This window comes from Arvicola amphibius, chromosome 12, assembly GCF_903992535.2.
Source record: "Arvicola amphibius chromosome 12, mArvAmp1.2, whole genome shotgun sequence".
NCBI lineage: Eukaryota > Metazoa > Chordata > Mammalia > Rodentia > Cricetidae > Arvicola > Arvicola amphibius.
In genome coordinates this window covers 21,666,715-21,686,440 of record NC_052058.2, presented here as the reverse complement: position 1 = coordinate 21,686,440, position 19,726 = coordinate 21,666,715, and the positions used below count along the sequence as shown (strand labels likewise).

General features: G+C 46.1%; 1 protein-coding gene across 1 annotated transcript in view; it reads right to left on the bottom strand.

The window, feature by feature from the left end:
• Window positions 1-19,726, bottom strand: part of LOC119827400 (sodium/potassium-transporting ATPase subunit alpha-4) — a 35,942-nt gene that overhangs the window by 7,018 nt on the left and 9,198 nt on the right. The window contains exons 7-18 of the mRNA XM_038349063.1: window positions 17,032-17,300; window positions 15,523-15,724; window positions 15,142-15,251; window positions 14,811-14,945; window positions 11,095-11,284; window positions 10,810-10,982; window positions 6,854-6,990; window positions 6,312-6,462; window positions 5,660-5,828; window positions 4,041-4,195; window positions 3,794-3,917; window positions 2,272-2,417 (exon numbers count right to left, since the gene is read on the bottom strand). Coding sequence (XP_038204991.1) covers window positions 2,272-2,417; window positions 3,794-3,917; window positions 4,041-4,195; window positions 5,660-5,828; window positions 6,312-6,462; window positions 6,854-6,990; window positions 10,810-10,982; window positions 11,095-11,284; window positions 14,811-14,945; window positions 15,142-15,251; window positions 15,523-15,724; window positions 17,032-17,300 — 1,961 coding nt within the window. The remainder of the gene's footprint in view (window positions 1-2,271; window positions 2,418-3,793; window positions 3,918-4,040; window positions 4,196-5,659; window positions 5,829-6,311; window positions 6,463-6,853; window positions 6,991-10,809; window positions 10,983-11,094; window positions 11,285-14,810; window positions 14,946-15,141; window positions 15,252-15,522; window positions 15,725-17,031; window positions 17,301-19,726) is intronic.

The following is a 19,726-nucleotide window of genomic DNA, read 5'->3' as shown; positions in this document are numbered from 1 at the left end:
TTTGGTTCCCAGCACCCAAATGATGGTTCACAACCACAGTTAAATCTAATCCAATGGATACAAGAACCTCTTCTGACCTCCATGGGTCACATACACAACACATACACATAAAATAAAATAAATTTAAAAAAAATAAAGAAAAGAAATGTAACTAAAACAGAAATTGGTACCAGGAGTAGGGTAATGCTGTGGCAGACCTGCCCATGTAGTTTCTTGGAGGAATATGGAAGATTTTGGTACTTTGATTTGGAAAAGTAGTTGAATGTTATAAGCAGAGCTTCATGGGCCAATCTAGTAGGAGTTTTGAAGACAGTAATAAGAGCTAAGTAAAATATCTATGTAGATCATGGAGGCCTAGCTCAAGAGGTTTGAGAGTGCCAGGCAGTGGTGGCACACACCTTTAATCCCAGCAATTGGGAGGCAGAGGCAGGCAGATCTCTGTGAGTTTGAGGTCAGCCTGGTCTACAAGAGCTAGTTCCAGGATAGGCTACAAAAAAGTACAGAGAAACCCTGCCTCAAAAAATAAGGAGGAGGAGGAGGAGGAGGAAGAGGAAGAAGGAGGAGGAAGAGGAGGAGGAGGAGGAGGAGAAGGAAGAAGAAAAGAAGAAGAAGAAGAAGAAGAAGAAGAAGAAGAAGAAGAAGAAGAAGAAGAAGAAGAAGAAGAAGAAGAAGAAGAAGAAGAAGAAGTTGTTTGAGAGGAGAATATTATTAAACTGGACTAGAGATGATTCTTGTGATATCTTGGCAAGGAATGTGGCTGTTTTCTGCCCTCATCCTAAGAACTTACCTCCAGCTAAATTTGAAAGTAACAGACTAATTTCTTTGGCAGAAGATTTCAAGATGGCCTAACACTGACTCTGTCACAGGGTTATTAGTAATCACTATTACATAAGCCAACAATAAAAAGAGGAAGTGTGGCAAAAAGGAAATACCAAGTGTACAGCTTGAGGAGAAAAAGCATATCAGGACGTTTAATGTTGCCCCCAGTGTGCTGAAAGCTATAAGGAGACTAAGGAGAGACCTGATCTACGTTGGGATAAAGGGAGGGGTGCCCTCAGGGTAAGACCCCACATTCAAGGGAAGTATCGGGGAAGCATCCTCGAGATGTTGGAGATTCCAGAGCCATAAGATGTCTGCCAAGGATTGCTGCAGACAGGGAGCAGAACCAGTCCAAGAATGAGAAGTGAGTTGCAGGCAGCAATGCTGGATAGGTGGAGTCATCTAAGCCCGCTGACCCCAGACCCAGATCTGTAGGATCTAGGGTTTTTCCTGTTGGGTTTCAATCTTACTTTGATTCAGCATTTCTTCACTATGTACTGATTTCCTCCCTTTTGGACTAATAGTGTGTATTCTGTGCCATTGTATGTTCGACGTATGTGATTTGCTTTTTGATTTTACAGGGGTTTACAGTTAGATTGCTTGCGTCTCAGAATAAATTTTGGACCTTAAAACAGTGTTGAGACTGTGAAAGACTACTGGGGACTTTTGAAGATGACTAAAAACATTTTGCCTTATTATATGGCCAGGAACCTATGGGGCCCAGGAAGTGGAATGTGGCTGTTTAAATGATAATGGCCCCCATAGACTCATGTTTGGATTCTTGGTCTTCTGTTGATAGAACTCTTTGGGAAAGGTTAGAAGGTATGGCCTTGTTACTGGGGGTGGATGTTGAAGTTCCTCCTGTCATCCTTCTGTGAACACTTGGCCTCCAGCTTGTTGTTCGAGATGTACGTACGAGATGTACGCTCTCGGCTGCTGCTACAGCCGCCTGCCACTTGTTACCTTCGCAGGTCTTCAGTGTGTAAGACAAATTCTTGTCATGTAAAATTATTTTTAATTAAATTTAATCTAATATAAATAAGTATCATGCCACATCTTGGCCACAGGGAAGGTATAGAGTGTAAAACTAACAAGAGCTTGAGTTGAGGGTTGGGCAGATATTGATCTGGTGAACAGGAGGGACTTTGGGTACCATTGGCTGCTGGATCATTGGAAGTTCATCATCATGGACTTCTGATGGCTCATGGGGTTCCAATGGCAGAAGCCACAAGTGTGTAAGAGATATATTTTCAACAACTAAGATTTGAGCACACATTTTTTGAGACAAGGATTCAAGCATATAGCCTAAGCTAACCTTGAATTTGCTATGTTCCTAGGCTGACCTTCCATTTGTGGTAATCCTCCTACCTCAGCTTCCCAAGTGCTGGGGTTATACTTGAGTGACTTCCTCAGTCTAACTAGTTACTCTCAGACCCTGCCCTTTCTACTTACCCACTGCTGTCCAAAGCTGTCTTCTAGGTCATTTACACTTGCATCATCCCAGTATAGACGGATACCCAGCAGATCCCAAGGCTTAAAACCGTTCTCTGCCAGGATCACAAAATAGGTGAAGAATCCAGCCAGCGCCTGTATCATCCCTGTGAGTGACAGCCATAGGGGAAGAGAGTCTGTTCAGAGAATGCCCCAAAGACATATCAGAAGCGGTGGGCTAGTCCTTGCTACTAGCTGGGATAGTGATGAAGGTTCTTGTCATCAGTGATCTGAGCTTGCCATCTCTGAGAGACTTGGTTCCAAACCCTGACATTAGTTTCTAAACTCTAAGCCAGCAGAGCAGAGCCACCTTAAGCCCCCTCTGACACCAAACACGGAGCTGTAGGATTTAGAGTTTGCCCTGCTGGGTTTCAGTCTTGCTTTGGTCCAGCTAGGATCATCTTTGACGCACATATAGTTTTCACTGTGTGTACGGTCGGGGGAGGCGATATTCATAGTGCTGACAGAGGTCAGAATTGGGGTTCAGATCCCCTAGAGCTGGAGTTACAGGTAATGGGAGCTGCAAATCGAACTTGGGTTCACTGCAAGACAGGATGTGCTCTTGACCACTGCGCCATCTCTCCAGCCCTTGAATCAAATAATTTTAAAACTAAAAAGGACTATGGTATCAATTTGTTCTTTCTCTCCACTAAGTGATGGCTGAGCATCAGCAATCGCTATAATAGTAACATTTGCCTGCTAGTCACAGAGCTTTGCACACAGGTTCTTGTGGACATAGCTCCTTCCGGTTCTGAACTGTTGTCCTAAGTGGGAAAAATCAAAGCACATGACTCAGTTGTCTTCTGGGCCCTAGAAGCAAACAAGCAGTGAGTGAATCAGGTTTCCAGTGGGTCTGACTCCTACATCACTGCTGTTCAGACACATTTCCTTCCCTGAACTGTCTCTTCTGTCTCTAATCTCTTCTTATCCATCCCTACCTTACTCTCTGAAACACTCCATGACACTAAGCTGGGAAAGGACAGAGACCTTATATGGTTCTTGCATGTTTTTTAAGGTTTGTCCCAGTGTTAATATCTACAGCCTTATTTTCTATTACTTCCTGATCAAGACTGAACACCACTAAAAACAATTTGCCCATCACTAACCACACCTTGTGAACGTCCCTCCTCTGCTGGCTCAGCACACTTGCCTACCTACTTACAAGTCCAAACCTTATCTTTCCTCTTAAGTTGTCTCCTCCCTAAAAGCTCTGTCACTTGAGCTAGCTTGCTGTGTAGTCCTATAGCACACACATCTTTACTTTTTGCTTAGCATGTGAAAAGGCGTAATGCTATCATTTTATGTAGGTTTTTCTTTATCAGTGGTCTTTATGGGCAGATCAGAGACCAACAGTTCTTTGTGGTTCCAGGGCTAAGCAGTTTGTTGTTGAGAAACTATCTTCCTGACTTCTAAACAGAGATGCCTAAATGGCCAGTCAAGGCAACCCTCTCCTTCCTTCCACCCCACACTTCTCTGGGCTCACCGATCTGCCCATAGGCCATGCCAATGAGCCGGTGGTTCACAAGATTGTCAGTTTTGGGGTTCCGAGGAAGCCTCTTCATGATGTCACTTTCAGGTGTCTCATAAGCCAAGGAGATCGCAGGGACCTGGAGGATGCAGGGTGGGAATGACAGGTACACAGAGACACTCTAGCTCCGTCCCCTCTTGGGACAAATTATTCCCTAGCTTGACCTTTCTTAGGAGTTCCCACAGTGAGAGATGGTGCCCACCATGTCAGTGCCCAGGTCAATGCAGAGAATGGTAATGGTACCCAGAGGCAAGGGTATACTTAAGATGATGAACATCAGGAAGGGGGTGATCTCAGGAATGTTGCTGGTCAGGGTGTACGCGATGGATTTCTTCAGGTTATCAAAGATGAGGCGACCTGGGGAGGATGGCCAAACTTCTGTCAGAAGCAACCAGAGGACACACCTCCGATAAAGCAGCTCCTGGCAAGCGAGAATGCTAGAAAGGAGTGGTCCATGAAAATGTTGGCAAGTCCAAGACCTTGTGGGCGGGCCTATGTTTTGTCTGTAAATTGTGTGACCATCAAGCAAAGCCATGATTTATTAGTCATGGCCTGACTTTGTACTCTTGGCTCTTGGATTCAACATGGCTAGTGTTACCTGATCTCTGAAAATTAGCAGGGCTGGGTAGAGTTAATCCTGGAGGTGTCTGAGAATGCCAGGATTAAAGACTTTGCAAGATTACGACTGAGTGGAAAGAACCTGAGCTTGGTATAGGCTTGGGTTTGAATCTGATTTTCTGCCTTACTTAACTTGTGACCTTGCTCTCCCCTTACGTCTCCCAGTGCAACTTCTGCTTTGCAGGATTGCTAAGTCCTTTCTTAGCTACCCTTAAAAGACTGTCACCCTTCCCTGACTCCCATGCTTAATTTTTTTTCCCCACTGCTTTAACATACTATGGAATTTGCCTTGTTTGTTGTCTGTCTTTCCCCACTACAGAGTAAATTGTATGTGGGCAGGAATTTTTGTCTTTTGTCTTCTGTATCAGAATAGTATCTTGTAAATGGTGCTCAGAAAAAAAAATTATTGAATTAAATAGATTTAAAATACTGTCAGATTCACACTAGATTTCAATAAAATAGATTAGTGTGTCTTAGTGAGACAGCTTTAGACGGAAATGAGGGAGCCTGGCATGGAGCCTATGGGGTTCTTCTGTTTCAATAAGCATTCTCTTTAGAATTCTGTGGAAAGAGGGTAATTGGGTTCATGCTATTAATTTGCAGATACTCTCTAATTGGTCTTAACATGTCCTTGTAATTCAGGCAGCAAGTTCCTAGGGGTCCCTGCCGAAGACTGAAGCATTGAGTTTCCCAGGGTAGAGCTACCTCTAAAAACTTGCAGTGGATACACTTGAATTCCCGTGAGACCATACAGAAAGAATGGTGCTATGCCAGAGTCTAGGTCTGCCTGGCAAATCTGGAAACCTTCCAACTTTTTCTTTAAAAAGAACACCCCTAAGGATTTGCTGATTTTTTTTTAAAATATAGGTTCTTTCATGTCACACAGGCAGGCCTCAGAATTGCTCTGTAGCAAGGATGACCTTCAAGCTATGCTCCTCCTGTTTCCATCTTCAGAGGGCTGGGGTAATGGGCATTTGATGGTGCTGGGACCTAAGGACAGGGCTTTATGCATGCTAGCTAAGCAGTCTACTAACAGAGCCGTGTTCCTCTAGCCCAAGATAAATGGACTTTTCAAGATTTGTAATTTTTTTGCGGTCCATACAGGATGAGGAAGTTGGATAGTGACCAAAGGCAATGAAGGTAATGTACACTAAGCCCCATTTCAAGGATCGAGTCCCACTACTAGGTACCCTGCCTCCTCACCCTCCTCCACGCCTGTCACGATGGAGGCAAAGTTATCATCCAGAAGGATCATGTCTGCTGCCTGCTTAGAGACATCAGAGCCAGTGATGCCCATGGCAATGCCGATGTCGGCCTTCTTCAGCGCGGGGGAGTCGTTCACTCCGTCACCAGTCACTGCCACAATGGCTCCCTGGTGAAGTCCAGACAAGAGTGAAAAGAATATGTGTTAGATGCAGGCAGGATCAGTCCCAAATAGCGGTTTGACCCCAGCATCTCATTTCTTAATACTTGTTTGATTTGTCTCTGCTCCCCTGAGCTATGGAAGCTTTCAGAAAGCTTCCGAACTAAAGGCCATCATTGAGGCTCAGCATCAAATTCTCTCCAGGAGGGGCTGGAGAGATGGCTCAGAGGTTAAGAGCATTGCCTGCTCTTCCAAAGGTCCTGAGTTCAATTCCCAGCAACCACATGGTGGCTCACAACCATCTGTAATGAGGTCTGGTGCCCTCTTCTGGCCTGCAGTCATACACACAGACGGAATAATGTATACATAATAAATAAATAAATATTTTTTAAAAAAATTCTCTCCAGGACCCTTCTACCCAGCCCACCTGTTCCCTGGCTGGGTTTGTGGATGGACTCTGCCAAGCTCCCAGGGGTACCTTGATTCCCTTACCATTCTCTGACATCCCTCTACGATGATGAGCTTCTGCTGAGGAGAGGTCCGAGCAAACACTATCTCCTTGTAGGACTTGAGGATATGGTCCAGCTGTTCTGAGTTCATGTCCTTAAGTTCTGAGCCGTGCACTACAATGGCTTTAATAGACCTATGGGGAGGAGTTTCCAAAGGCTAGATCAGAGTGCTGGGGACTCACCTCAGGTTCCAGTGTTCTCTGCGGAACCCTTAAGATCTGGTTTCCTTCCCGCCCAGTCTTTTTGTCCTCAGTGTGTAGTGTCCTCAAATTGACTCATCCCATCCTTGTCCCCCCCCCCTTGTCAACCACTCTTCCCTTTGACTCTATTTCTTTTTCTGTCTCCTCTGAAAATGCAGTGACTGAATCATCAAAGTCACTTCTCTGTTATATTTTTTTTGGCAGAGTGTATATACCACAATCCTACTTGCTGAAGGAGACTCCAGAACTTTAGGAAGTGGTTTTTGACAGGACAGGTTGAGGATAGAGGGGGGCATGTCAACTCTGAGTTCTGTTGGGGTCTCACTTGGTATTGATTTGGCTGACAGGGACATTAAGTCGAGCAGCCATGTCCTCTGCTGTCTCGTTGGCTTCTGAAATGATGCCCACACTTCTGGCAATAGCTTTGGCAGTGATGGGATGATCCCCTGTTACCATGATTACCTGGGTGGGGAGGGGGAAGGAAAAGGAGAATGTTTTAGACAAGATCTGGATCCATTGTCCCCTAAATAATAGCTCATTCAGTAGCTCAGTTCATACTCATACAGACCAAGAGCTATGCTATTGGGGTGTCAGTCCTTGGAGGGAGGCAGGGATGTCAGCTGATGTGACACAGATCCTTCAGGTTCTCTACTGCCCAGGAAGAAGTCAGTGACTTGGAAATACTGCAGAGTTCAGAATTCCATCCAATTGTTTCAGAAGCTGTTTGCAACTTTAAGCAACAACACAGACGCGCATACCAAAGAAAAGGAATGTCTGGAATAATCTGTTGCCTAGCAAAACTTCACCAAGGCTCTGTGCACACAGAGCCTCACTCTACTCCTTGCCTTGCCTGGTCCTACACTTTCTACTTGGAAGCTATCCATGTCCCATTCCTATCCAAAGATGAGGCTCTTGTGTCCTACACTCTCATAGCATTCTGTTCCTCCCGTGTGCTATCACCTGGTACTTCTCTCTTTCCCATTGGCCTGAGAGCTTTGTGAGGGCGACATGGGCAGGCACTCTGCGGCTCTACAATGGCCTGCACTTAACAAGCCATCAACACAGAAATTCCAGGGTGAGAACTGAAGGGATAGATGGTGGCTCCCCAGAAGCTCCTCCTCAAGGGCTCCAGCTGCCGTCTAGGCCTCCATATAATTTTCCAAGCTCTGATTGGGAGGGAGAAGCAAAACACTGACAAAGCCAAAACAAAGAAATCATTGCTCCCAGGAACAAAGGTCAATATGCTTTCAAGGCATGGGAATATGCACAGCAGTGGTTTTCCTCGAAGAACCAACTATAGGGTTTCCCAAACCCCCAACATTCTGAAAGGCTAGCACCACCCCTGATTTGATGGAAGAAGACAGCAAAGCTAGCTAGGCTGTAATTACCAAGGACTTGGGGAGACCGCACTGAGCTGGTGTACCAAGCCCTAATGTTGATTGTTCAGCCTCGTTGTGCGACAGTGGATCATCAGGAGCTTGGCCTGTGGGCTGTATGATGTCAAGGATCTAAGACAGGCCTACATCTAAGAGGACTGTCTACATGTGGCCGAGCCCTTCGCCGTGTGATTCTGGGTTACACTGTAGCGTAAGTCTTCCAGTGGCTCATCAACAGTGGCCTAGGACCTGCTTCCCAAGGCATGCTGTCCCCCTCATGCGTTCCTAGTGTCTCACCCTGTTGGACCATTTTATATTTTATATAGGTAGTGGCTTCAGCCATACTACCTCCCTGCCAAGTCAGAGAAATAAAAATACAATGCTCTTTCAAGAGCGAGTTCCTTGGATACAATTTTACTAAGCCCCCATACACTCATATATGAGATACACTCATACAATTGGAGTGCAGTTCAAAAAAAAAATAGCTCCCTTTGAAGAGAAGGGGACCCAACTGCTTTTGGAATTCATCAGGTTCTGGAAGAATTTAATTCCCAACATGTTGGTGCTGCCTATACCTCTGATGTTTCCACACCATTGTACCAGCTACCCTATGCTCCCTTCTACCATCTTCCCCCAAACTAGATCATCTGAAGGAAGCCTTCAAATGCTGGTAAGGAAACTATATTCCTTGGGCAGCTTTCAAAGCCTGACTTTTTTGTAGAGGGAACCAGGGTTATAATGTGCCAAGTATCTCCATTCTACGGAAGTATTAATGATTAATATAATGGAATTATTTTTTAATTTTTTAAAATCATATTTATTTCAAAGTCATGGGCATACAGCTGCCTGCTTAGTCCTCCAATCATTTCCCTGTAAAAGGCTTTGGGGGTCATGCCACAATTATACGGTTTCTTTCATTCAGTAGTCTGTGACAGTCACCAGCTCTGTGTCACCACCACTAGGTGGGGGGATGGCGGCTCAGGAAGGGTTTGCTTCAGAACAAACTCCTACGTGTCTATTACATCTTGTACATTTTGAGAGATGTTGCCATCCTTCTGTCTTATACTTCCCTACCCGGGAGAGGGAGTGATTCACAACTCCTCACTGAGCCTGCTAACTTCCCATCGGGCTAGAGTGCAGACGGAGGTACACAATTGTAGTGAGACCTACAAACAGGCCCAAAACAAGAGCTGTTCAGACAGCATTGAGGCCTCCTACTGCATGGCCAGCCCTATGAGTCCTCACGAACTATAATGAGCTGGCTGTGCCTCAGGCTGTGACATCATCCTGATCTGCTGGGCATCCTGATCTTGCTGGGCATCCTGATCTGCTGGGCATCCCGATGCGCATTTCTTCTTTGCTCTCTATTTGGGCCTCCCCGCCTGTTGGCACACGTGTAGCTCTCTTCTTACCAGAGATCCACAAATCCCCAGGTGAGATAAATTGCTGGCTATAGTCATAACGTTATTCCTTATTTAAATAGTCTACCTCTAAGCTCAGAAAACTCGGATGAATGCTTTCTTCCACAATATGGGAGGGTATCTTACAGCACTTTGGGGAAACATCAACACTGGTTATTGTATGGAGATGTTCTGTAATAATGCCATCTCCACAAAGAATTTACTGCCTCGGTGGTTTTGTAAGGTGGTGATTAAAAAATTGATGCAACCTAATTTTCCCCATCGTTTCTTTAGTTCCACTGCAGGGAACCACTATTTAACTAAGCATTGCCAACAGTCTCAGGTCTAATGGAAGAGCAGCTCCAGCTGAGAGACCTACTCCCCCAAAGTGCCACCAAGGCCTCTGTTCTAGCCAGTTCTTCCCACGTCTAGAGGATGCAGGCGATTCAGAATATAAGGTAGGAGCAGCAAGTGCCAATATCTAATCTTTTAAGATGTGAGTCTTGGGCCAGTGCGATGGCTTCGCAGATACAAGCACTTGCTGTACGAGCCTGACAACCTGAGTTCAAATCCTGAAGCACCCAAGATGGGAAGAAAGAATTGACTTCCAAAGATTTTTCTCTGAACTACCCATGTGCATCATGGCATGTGTGTTCCCTCGCTTACCTATGTGTACACACACACACACACACACACACACACAGAGAGAGAGAGAGAGAGAGAGAGAGAGAGAGTCATTCAGTCAACATTTTAAAGAAAATGATATGAGCCTTTGACGTAGAAACATGGATAAACAGAGTCTCAGAAATGGGAAAATTCCTTTGCTGCCTTCCTATGACAGCCAAGATCCACCTCATCAGAGACTTTCCACTTCTGGGTTTGGATAGTGGAGTTCCACTTTTAGTTTCAGTTTTAAGGGTCAGGGGTTTGTAGCTGCTCACTGCTGAAGGGCCAGCTTCCCAGCTCGCTCTATGGTTCATCCTCACTAGTGCCTCTCCAGCCGCCAGGCACCTTAGCTTCACAGTGTTACTGTCCATCCCAACACTAGCTCCTCTTATCGTCTGTAGGGCAGCAGTAGGAGCTTGTTCAAAATGTGCAACCTCCAGGGGCCTAGATCTACTGAATCAAGATAGGAGGAGATGGGGGTGGGATGAGGAGAGAAGGAGGGAGGGAGGGAGGGAGAGAGAGAGAGAGAGAGAGAGAGAGAGAGAGAGAGAGAGAGAGAGAGAGAGAAAATTTTAAGTACTGATGCCTGAGAGCCATCCTGGGGAGTTTGGGGTTCAGCTTAGAGTTTTCATGCTTCCTTGGTGATTCGAACTATCCATGAGAGACAGGCTTCTGGAGGAAAGATCCTATTAGACATCTCCTAAGAGTAGACGCCATAGACTCAAGGGGGCCGAAATCAGTCGAACCGAGGTTAGTTGGCACCTACTCTGGGCCAAGCTTTCTACTACCTGCTCCAGCTTGTGATGGGTGAGGGGCTCTTGGAGAGGGCAGGAATTTACCTTAATCCCTGCGCTTCGACACTTGCCCACAGCATCAGGCACAGCAGTTCGAGGCGGGTCGATCATGGAGATGAGGCCCGCGAAACATAGATTTTCCATGGGAAAATTAATTTCATCTGTATTGAACTGGAATCCCTTAGAGAAGTTGCTAGGCAAGTTCAAGAAGCAGAACCCTGGAGAAAGAGAAGGGCCCAGCAGTCATTCCCACGCTGTCTCCTGCCACACACCCACAAACGGTTACTTGGATGGCTTTTTTTTTCAAAGCCAACCCCCATAGCTCCTCACCCAGCACACGCTCTCCCAGACCTCCCAGTTCTAAGTAGGCATTCTGGAAGTCTGTCTTCATTTCCTCGTCCATGGGGTACTCCTGCCCATTCAGCATGAAACTGGTGCAGAAATCCAAGATCCTCTCGGGAGCACCCTTCATCAGCAGCACATGGGCTTGGGAGTCATCTTCCAGAAGGTGTATGGACATCTAGGGAAGGGGGTATGTAGTGAAAGAGCCGGGCGGGGGGGGGGGGGGGGGGGGGGATAGAGGAGGAGGGGGAGGAGAGGAGCATGGGTCAAAAATCCGGAGGGAAGTTTTTTAAGGTTAAGTAAGACTCTGACAGCTTGCTTCATATCCACTTCCCACCCTCAATCAGGCCAAATCAGACTCAAGCAGAGCCCACTCCCATCATTTGCTGGAACCTAGTATCTGCTCAGGAATTCTCCCAAGGCACAGCAGGTACTCTCCTTTCGCGCTGATTCCTTGCTGACTGGATGGCTCAAGCGAGTTCGAAGACCAGTGTGTTCTCAAGCCAGAATCGGGTCTTATCTACTTTATGAGCTCAGCTAAGTTCAGTCAAGCCTGAGAAACCTTAGTTCCTTCCATAGAGGGTGAACACACCTTGTCTACTTTATTGGGTTTCTTCTTTTTAAATGACTTATTTTTATTTTATGTGCATTGGTGTTTTGCCTGCATGTGTGTGTAGGAGAGAGAGAGGGTGTAAAATCACTTGGAGCTGGATTACAGTTGTGAGCTGTCATGTGGGTGTTGGGAATTGAACCTGGGTTCTCTGGAAGAGCAGTCAATGTTCTTAACCACTGAGCCATCTCTCCAGTCCCCTTTATTGTTTGTCTGTCTGTTTTAAAGAAGAGATAGTTGTAAAACAAAAGCAAGCAAGCAAGTAAGCAAACAACCCAAAACTTTGAGACTGAAACACAAACAAAATAAATTATCCATAGCCATTCTTCTATAGGCCAGAGATGCCCCCAAGGAAGACCACCTACTGGCTGAATGCCTGGTGGTGGAGACCACACACCAGAGGGAGCAGTCAGGTGGCTTGTGTTTAGGCGGTTCCCTCCAGGCAACCCTGTAGAGTTCCTCTTTTGACTTATAGGAACTGCCTGCTATGGCCCCTGTTGGAGACTGAATCAGCAAATTGAGAGGAACTGTGGGAACACCGAGGAGGCCAGACAGCACTTCTCGGATGTCCAGTGGGGTGAGCCACTGGTGCGTAAAATGTGACTATGATTGATTGGTTAGAGAATGATTAGAGCGTTCAAGATATGCTTAAGTGATTAAAAGGGAAAATATCGTTTAAAGGAGGAAGCTGTAAGATTGACAAAGCTCAATCATCTCGGTGCTCAATGAATCTTTGCTGAATGAATAAAAGGCTCAGGTGAGCACAAGAGCTTCTGACCCACTAAGAATATTGGTCACGGGGAATAAAACTGGATAGAAGATTATAGGTAGGGGCTTACAAGATGGCTCCACAAATAAAGGTGCTTGCGGTCAAACCTGAAGACCTGAATTTGATCCCTGGACTGACAGTGGAAGGGGTGGACCAGTTCCCAAAGAGCGTCTTCTGGCCACACAGAATCTATTGCACGCACGCGCGCGCGCGCGTGCGCGCGCACACACACACACACACACACACACACACCCCAAAAGGAAATAAGTGTTTTGGCTGGATGTGGTGGCACATGCTTTTAATCCCAGCACTCGGGATGCAGAGACAGGTGGATCTCTGTGAGTTCAAGGCCAGCCTGGTCTATGTAATGAGTGTCACACTAAGTAGAGAGACATAGACTCAAAAATAAAAAGAAAAAAAAAAGGAACAAAAAAGAAATGTGTTGTTTGTTTGTTTGTTTGGTAGGATCTCATTATGTAGCCCTGGCTGGCATGGAATTTATGTAGACCAGGCTGGAATTTACAGAGATCCTCATGTTCCTGCCTCTTGAATGCTGGGATTAAAGGCATATACCACCATATCTGGCCAAAAAAAAAAAATATATATGTTTCTTAAGATTACAGATAAAGAAGGTGGAGAGAGAAACCAGAAATGCTTGGACTAGAATCTATTTGATTTCCATTTCAGAGAGGGTAGGAGACCAAGCTCTGCAAATGACAGACAGGCTAAGGAAGACACATTCCTTTCAAAGACTGGAGTCTTTGCCCTTGGAGCAAGCTAATTATAGCAGTTCGCTAAGTCTGCCAGAACTAGTGTCTGCTGGAGCTGAGTCCAGCGGATTGGCCTGCCACACACGTGTACCACAGAGACCAGTTCTGCCACTTGAATGCTATTCAGTAGCTCAGAACACTCATTCAGTAATTTTGGGGAACATGGTTGCTTGTTGGACATCCCAACAATGTCATGAATATGTCCGACTTTTATTTTTAACCACATAGAGGGAGGGGTACCTAATTCATCCAAAGGCTTTACTCGCACTCTGCCAAGCCACAAAATTCCTGTCTGGCTAGCAAGGCCACCAAGTGTCAGGGGAAAAAAAAGTGGGACTAAGGTTTGTAGTTTATTTGTAGATCTGGGAGATCTGTTTTATTAAAGTGACTGAGACAAGTTTAGACAGAAAGTATGGATCTACTTATCTCTTAGGGTTCCATCAGAAATTCACAGTAATTGAGTATTAAGAAATCTATATAGACTGTGATTATGTTGTTGTGTCTGAAGACATAAAGGCAAAACTGACTTAAGAGTCTTATTTCATACACTCAACTGTCTGGTCTTCATGGAAATGCAAGGAACTGGATTGCTTGAATGAACTGGCCTGGTCTGCCTCCAGTCGTGGAGAGGCTACTCACTGTCCCCTACTTTCTACTGAAATCCTGTCTTCAGATTAGGTTTGTATTCTTGTTACCACCATGGGTTATTCTGACTTTTCTTCTTCCTTCTCCTCCTCCTCCTTTCTTCTTCTTTATTTTAGACAGGGTCTCATACGATAAGTCAAGCTTCCCTTGCACTCAGGGTAACACTCCTGCCTCAGCCCCCTCCTCCATGCTGAGCATATAGGCATGAACCACCATGCATAGCCTCTCGGGATTTCATTGTTTGCGCCACCAGCCATTACTCAGCCTTTCCCTTTCCTACCTGCTTCCTCCCTGGATAATAAATCAATGCTTTTAGAAAATAAAAAATATGACACATTGTACTGGTGACCCCTGACTGCCTCACTGAGGGCCGCACCAGAACTTTATGGAGGGAAAAGGGCTATTTGATGGCTAAGGAAACAGAGTGGCTTGCAGACAGACTTTTGTCGACGTAGCAGACACTGGCATAGGCTAATAGTTGTTTGTGACTCCAATGTGACTCCCACCAGCCAACCTTGACTGCTTCCATCTTAGCAAACTTGGAACTTGCTCTGTAGACCAAGCTGACCTCGAACTCACAGAGATTCACTTGCCTCTGCCTCCTGAGTGCTGGAATTAAAGGCATGCACCACGGACCAACCTTAGTAAGCTTTTTAAGATATGCTTTTGTTGCGGGTGGCAGGGATGAAAATTCCGCTAGAAACGATTCCTTTATCACCTAGTTCTCCTCTCCTCTTCACTGCTACTTTCCTGGAGGTGAGCGTTCCTCCTAGTTGGCCTGCTGGTTCTCCAGAGCTATTGCCCTGCTCAGAAGTACAGCCGGAAGCCAAGGCATAGCTTCCCTACTGCGAGTCCATGCGCTGTCCCCCACACCCCGCCCGCCGTTCTCCTACCTTTCTGGGTTCTGTACCTGGTACTTGTTGGTAGAATTAAAGGGGATCTCTGCCACCTTGGGGTTTTTCTGTCTCATTTCATTCACAGGGTTGTAAGACTGTTCAATGAATTTGAGGAGCGCTGACTCAGAAGCATCCCCCGTTGTTGTCCTCTGCAAGGAAGGGTTTGGATGAGCCCCAGGGGTACACCATCTGGGCATAGGATTTGCCTGTGGTCTCAAGGAGAGGTGCGGAATGGGGAGGGAAGGGGGGTATAGAAAATCACTGAGGGCGGGCAGAGAAGCGGACTTTTTGGGAAGAGGGGCAGAAATATACTCGTTACTGAGGCACCCTCCTTCCATCTCATACCTTAGCTATGGGAACAGACTCCTGATGAGGCTTAAAGTCAGCTCGGTTACAGAGGCCAGCAATTCGAGCCAGGTGAAACCAGGTGTCTGAGGACTTGGGAAATGTTTTCCCTAAGGTGAAGGAAGTGTTAACAAACAGAATTTAATACAAGGGATTACACTTGCGGGGAGAGGTAGGGGGATCAGGAGGTTCAAGGTCATCTCCAGCTACTTATTGAGCTGAAGGCTAAACAAACACGGAAGCTCAAGGTTATTCCTATTCTCTTTAACAACCAAGTACCACTTCCTCCCATCACCACATTCCAGCTGCCTCCTGTTTGCCATTCTCCTAAGGATCCCAGCCCAAATCCTCCTCCTCTTGGCTACCCAGGCCGCCAGTCACCGGTAGTATGTTCCTCACTGGTGTCGGCCTCATAAACAGTCTTATCAAACCACAAGTGGGCCACGGTCATGCGGTTCTGGGTGAGGGTGCCCGTCTTGTCCGAGCAGATGGTGGACGTGGAGCCGAGGGTCTCCACCGCCTCCAGGTTCTTCACCAGACAGTTCTTGCGGGCCATGCGCTTGGCAGTCAGGGTCAGGCACACCTAAAGTCACCAAAAGAGACAAGAACGGATTGAGGGGGGAGGACTACTACGTCATTTTGCTTTGGAACTTCGGTCGTTTTTTATTTCCCTTTTATCCTTGCCCAGTCTTTAGAAACCCCACCTGTGAGCATCATAAATAACACTGAGGGAGAGATTTCAATGTGTGCTTTCTGGCAAGAGTCTCAGGGCCTTCCTTCACCGGCATGGCTGCCACAGAGCACAAAGCCCTTCCCCAGAAGGCGTTTAGACCTCTGCTGGTAGCCTCTTCTCCATCCTGGGCTGCTTCCTCTCTCTCAGTTCCAGTCTCTCCAAGGACCACACAGAGAGGTCATGCTTTATTATGGCATATAGCGCTGTGTATGGACCCGGGCATGTTGCCAGTAGTTCCAGAAGAGTTTGGCAGGAGGGAATGATGACATTGGGAAGCAATGTCACAGTACTGAAAAGTCCTCGAGAAATCACTTAAATCAGAACGTGTCTGTTAATCATAAATAGAATGCAAGGTTCTTTTAAAAACTAGCAAATTATTGTGTTGTGGATGTGTAAGCATAGAATTCCAATTATGGAATTGCAATCACTAGTCCTGATGTTTTACACACCCTAAAATGTTGTTCTTATTTCTATTTTAAGAAGAATATTGAGAAGCTAGAGCGTACCCCAAACAAACTGTTAGTATGGCAGAGAGCTAATGCCTTCTCACAGGAAGAATGGTTAAGGAAAAGATTACCTAGAGAATCTGAGGGGGCATGCCGACTACATCCAAGGGGGTGGGGACTGGAACGCACAAGATGGAGAATCAACTTATATTCCTGCTCAACACAGTGAAATTTAACCAAGTGATCCAAGAGCAAACTAGGCAGAGACAAAGAGGAGCTATGTTCTCCATTCCCAGAGAAAACCGCACAACTCTCCTCCACGGATCTTTATAGAGGACATTCGGTGTTGCCTCAAAGGTTCCCTTTCAATGGCCTTGAAGGCCTTTCCACCAGGAGTCTGTAATTCCAAGTTAACCTTTCTCTAAAAACTTTGAATATTTTTCAAGTATTGAATACTTGAGGCCCAGAGATCTGAAGTGGTTTGGCCGAGTTCAACAGCTCGAGGACAGCATGCACTTTTTCTCTGTTGCGCCTTGCTTCCTCTTTCGCTGAGGAGAAAGAGGTGTGGGTAGAGGAAGTCAGTGTAATGTTGGGAGCTAACTGCCCACACTTAAGATGTTCAACAACAGCCAAATCCATACGAGTGATTTCATTTCCCTGGGGTCACCTGTCTGCCCAGAGGCCACCCCCCCCTCCACCTTGTTGACTCACAGTGACAGTGGCCAGCAGCCCTTCGGGCACATTGGCCACAATGATGCCAATCAGGAAGATGACAGCATCCAGCCAGCCGTAGCCCAAGATAAGCGAGAGTGAAAAAAACGTGATGCCAAGGAAGACGGCGACAGCTGTGATCAGATGGATGAAGTGTTCGATTTCAGCAGCAATGGGGGTCTGGCCTATCACCAAGCCAGACGTCAGGGAAGCAATTCGGCCCATGACTGTGGAGTCCCCTGTAGCGATCACAATACCCCGGGCTGTTCCTGTGGATGAAGGGAGAAGTTGTGATACCATACCGTGGGAAACTTAAGAAATGCTTGCCTTGGTATCTTCTCCCAGTTATTGACATAGAACTTCTAAAAGCCTTAGGTTGGAAGGCTAGGAGAATTTTTTGTTATCATAATTGGTCCCTAACACTTCATAGTTTCTGGAGTGATAGAAATTATCCGGTATAGAGCTTCTAAATGCCATAGATATCCCTAGGTGGTAAGAGAAACTTGTGTTTTAATGAGCAGTTCTTGGTGGGTTCTTGGCTAGCCACAGGAAGAGGGAGTTGCCTGGGAGTCAACCATGTAGTTACATGGTGGGCTTTCAGCTCTACAGTTCAACTTCTGAGAAGAGTGAGGCTGAAGGTTGAGTTGATTACCAATAGCAAATGTTATAACCAATCATGTCTATATAATAAAACACCCATTAAAAAGCCAAGACAACTGGGTTCAAAGAGCTTCCAGACTGGCAACACATGAAGGTATCTGGAGGATGGCATCCTCAGAGAGGACCCAAAAGCGCCACCCAGAGAACATACAGAAGCCCACATACCATTCCCTACGCATGCCTCCCTTCTGGGTGTTCACTTGCATCCTATCAACTGTAAGAGATAGGAAATGTCGGCCGAGTGCTTTCCTGAGGTCTGTGAGCCTCATAGAAGAAGTCATGGGAATCCCAGTGCACAATCTGTCAGAAGTATGGATGACAACCTATTGCTTTGGAGTAGAGTCTGAAGCAAGAAGAGTCCCATGGGATCGAGCCCCCATCTGATGCTATTTTGAGGCAGTTACTGTCAACACTGGACTGAGTTTTGGGGAACTGATAGGGAATCCCTCCAGTAGGACACAAGATTCTATGCAGACAGAAGTAGCAAGGGGGGAAGCCAAGGCCTGCTAAGCATCCTACAGGGTACAGTTCAGCCCCCCCTCCACTCACAGCAAAGAGCTCTCTAATCCTCAGTATTGGTAGTTGAGAAACTCTGCCTGACGAGCCCCCTCCCTGCTTTTCTGGTTAGAGCTAGTCTGACCTCTGCTGGGTAGCACAGGCCATCACAGCTATGCCCTGGACTTTTCCAGGGCCCTTTCTCCCCAGCAGCTCTGCTCTCTACCTAGAAGGGCAACTTGGACCTCGTGGTTGACTTTACCCAGGCATGGTACAGGACATTCACCTACAAGCTTGAAACAAGGTTATTTAAAACCACCCTTCCTGCTTTGCCACAGTGTCTGTAATTCCCACCACTCAAGGCATAGAATTATCAAGAAAAGAAACTCATAGAAAAAGCAGAAAGGTCAACTTTGTAAACAACTATCTCTTTTTCCTGAGACAAAGGACTATGTTCTAGGAAACTCAGACTTCCTTATACTTAAAGTGGGATGACGCACATCCCAGATGATGTAGGTTACACCTAGAAATCCAGCATTTGAAAGGCTGGGGTAGAGGATTGCCCAGAGTTCAAGGCCAGTGTGGGCTACAGTGTGAGACTTTGTCTAAGGAAGCAAGAGGAGGAGGAAGGGAAAAGAGGAGAGAAGGAAGAAGAGGAAGAAGGAGGAAGAAAAGGAGGAAGAAGACAGGAGGAAACAAAGTACCTAAAAATTGTGTAATTAAATGTAATTAATTGAGTATATAATATAATTAATGTCCAAAAGAGTCCAGAACAGGGTTGGCTATGTGGTAGGCTAGGCTTTCAACTTTGTTCTCACCTTCAGTTGACTAAACGATTTCCTGAAGGACCAGTATAAAATGATCGGTGTGGCTCAGTAGGAGCAGCTCCCTCCTCCACAGGGGCAGGGAGCAGCTTGGGGTCTCCAGTTCTAGAATCACCTTCAGAAACAGTCCAGGAGCAAGGGGCCGGAGAGATGGCTCAGTGCTGAAGAGGATTTCCTGCTCTTGCAGAGAACCTGGCCTTGGTGCCTAGACCTACATGATGGCTCACAGCAATCTATATATAACTGCAGTTCAAGGGGATTACTTCCTCTGATCTCCTTGGGCTCCTGAATACACTGGGACATGTACATAAAAAATCTCCCCCCCATCTATCTATATGGATATATATCTATGGATATATCTCTGTCTGTTTGTCTGTCTGTCTGTCTGTCTAGAGTTCAGGAGTAGAGTTCTCAGCTGGGGCAGGCCAATATTATGAGGAAAGAGATCTTGTAAAGGGTCACAATCTAAAGCACCCCATAGACAATCTTTGAACTGGTTTGCAGAAGTGTTCTGAACCTTTATGAAAATACTAAAATGACTGAAAGATACCGAAAGGATTTCATATTGTTGATAGGGTAGGTGTGGGTGGCTATAGTGTCATCTTCATCATTTTGTGGGATGATTTAGCTTGGAAAGATGAAATATAGTAAATGGTCTCTGTGTGCCTAGAGACAGAGTAGGTTAGCATCCAACTAGAAGACCACCGACAAGGACA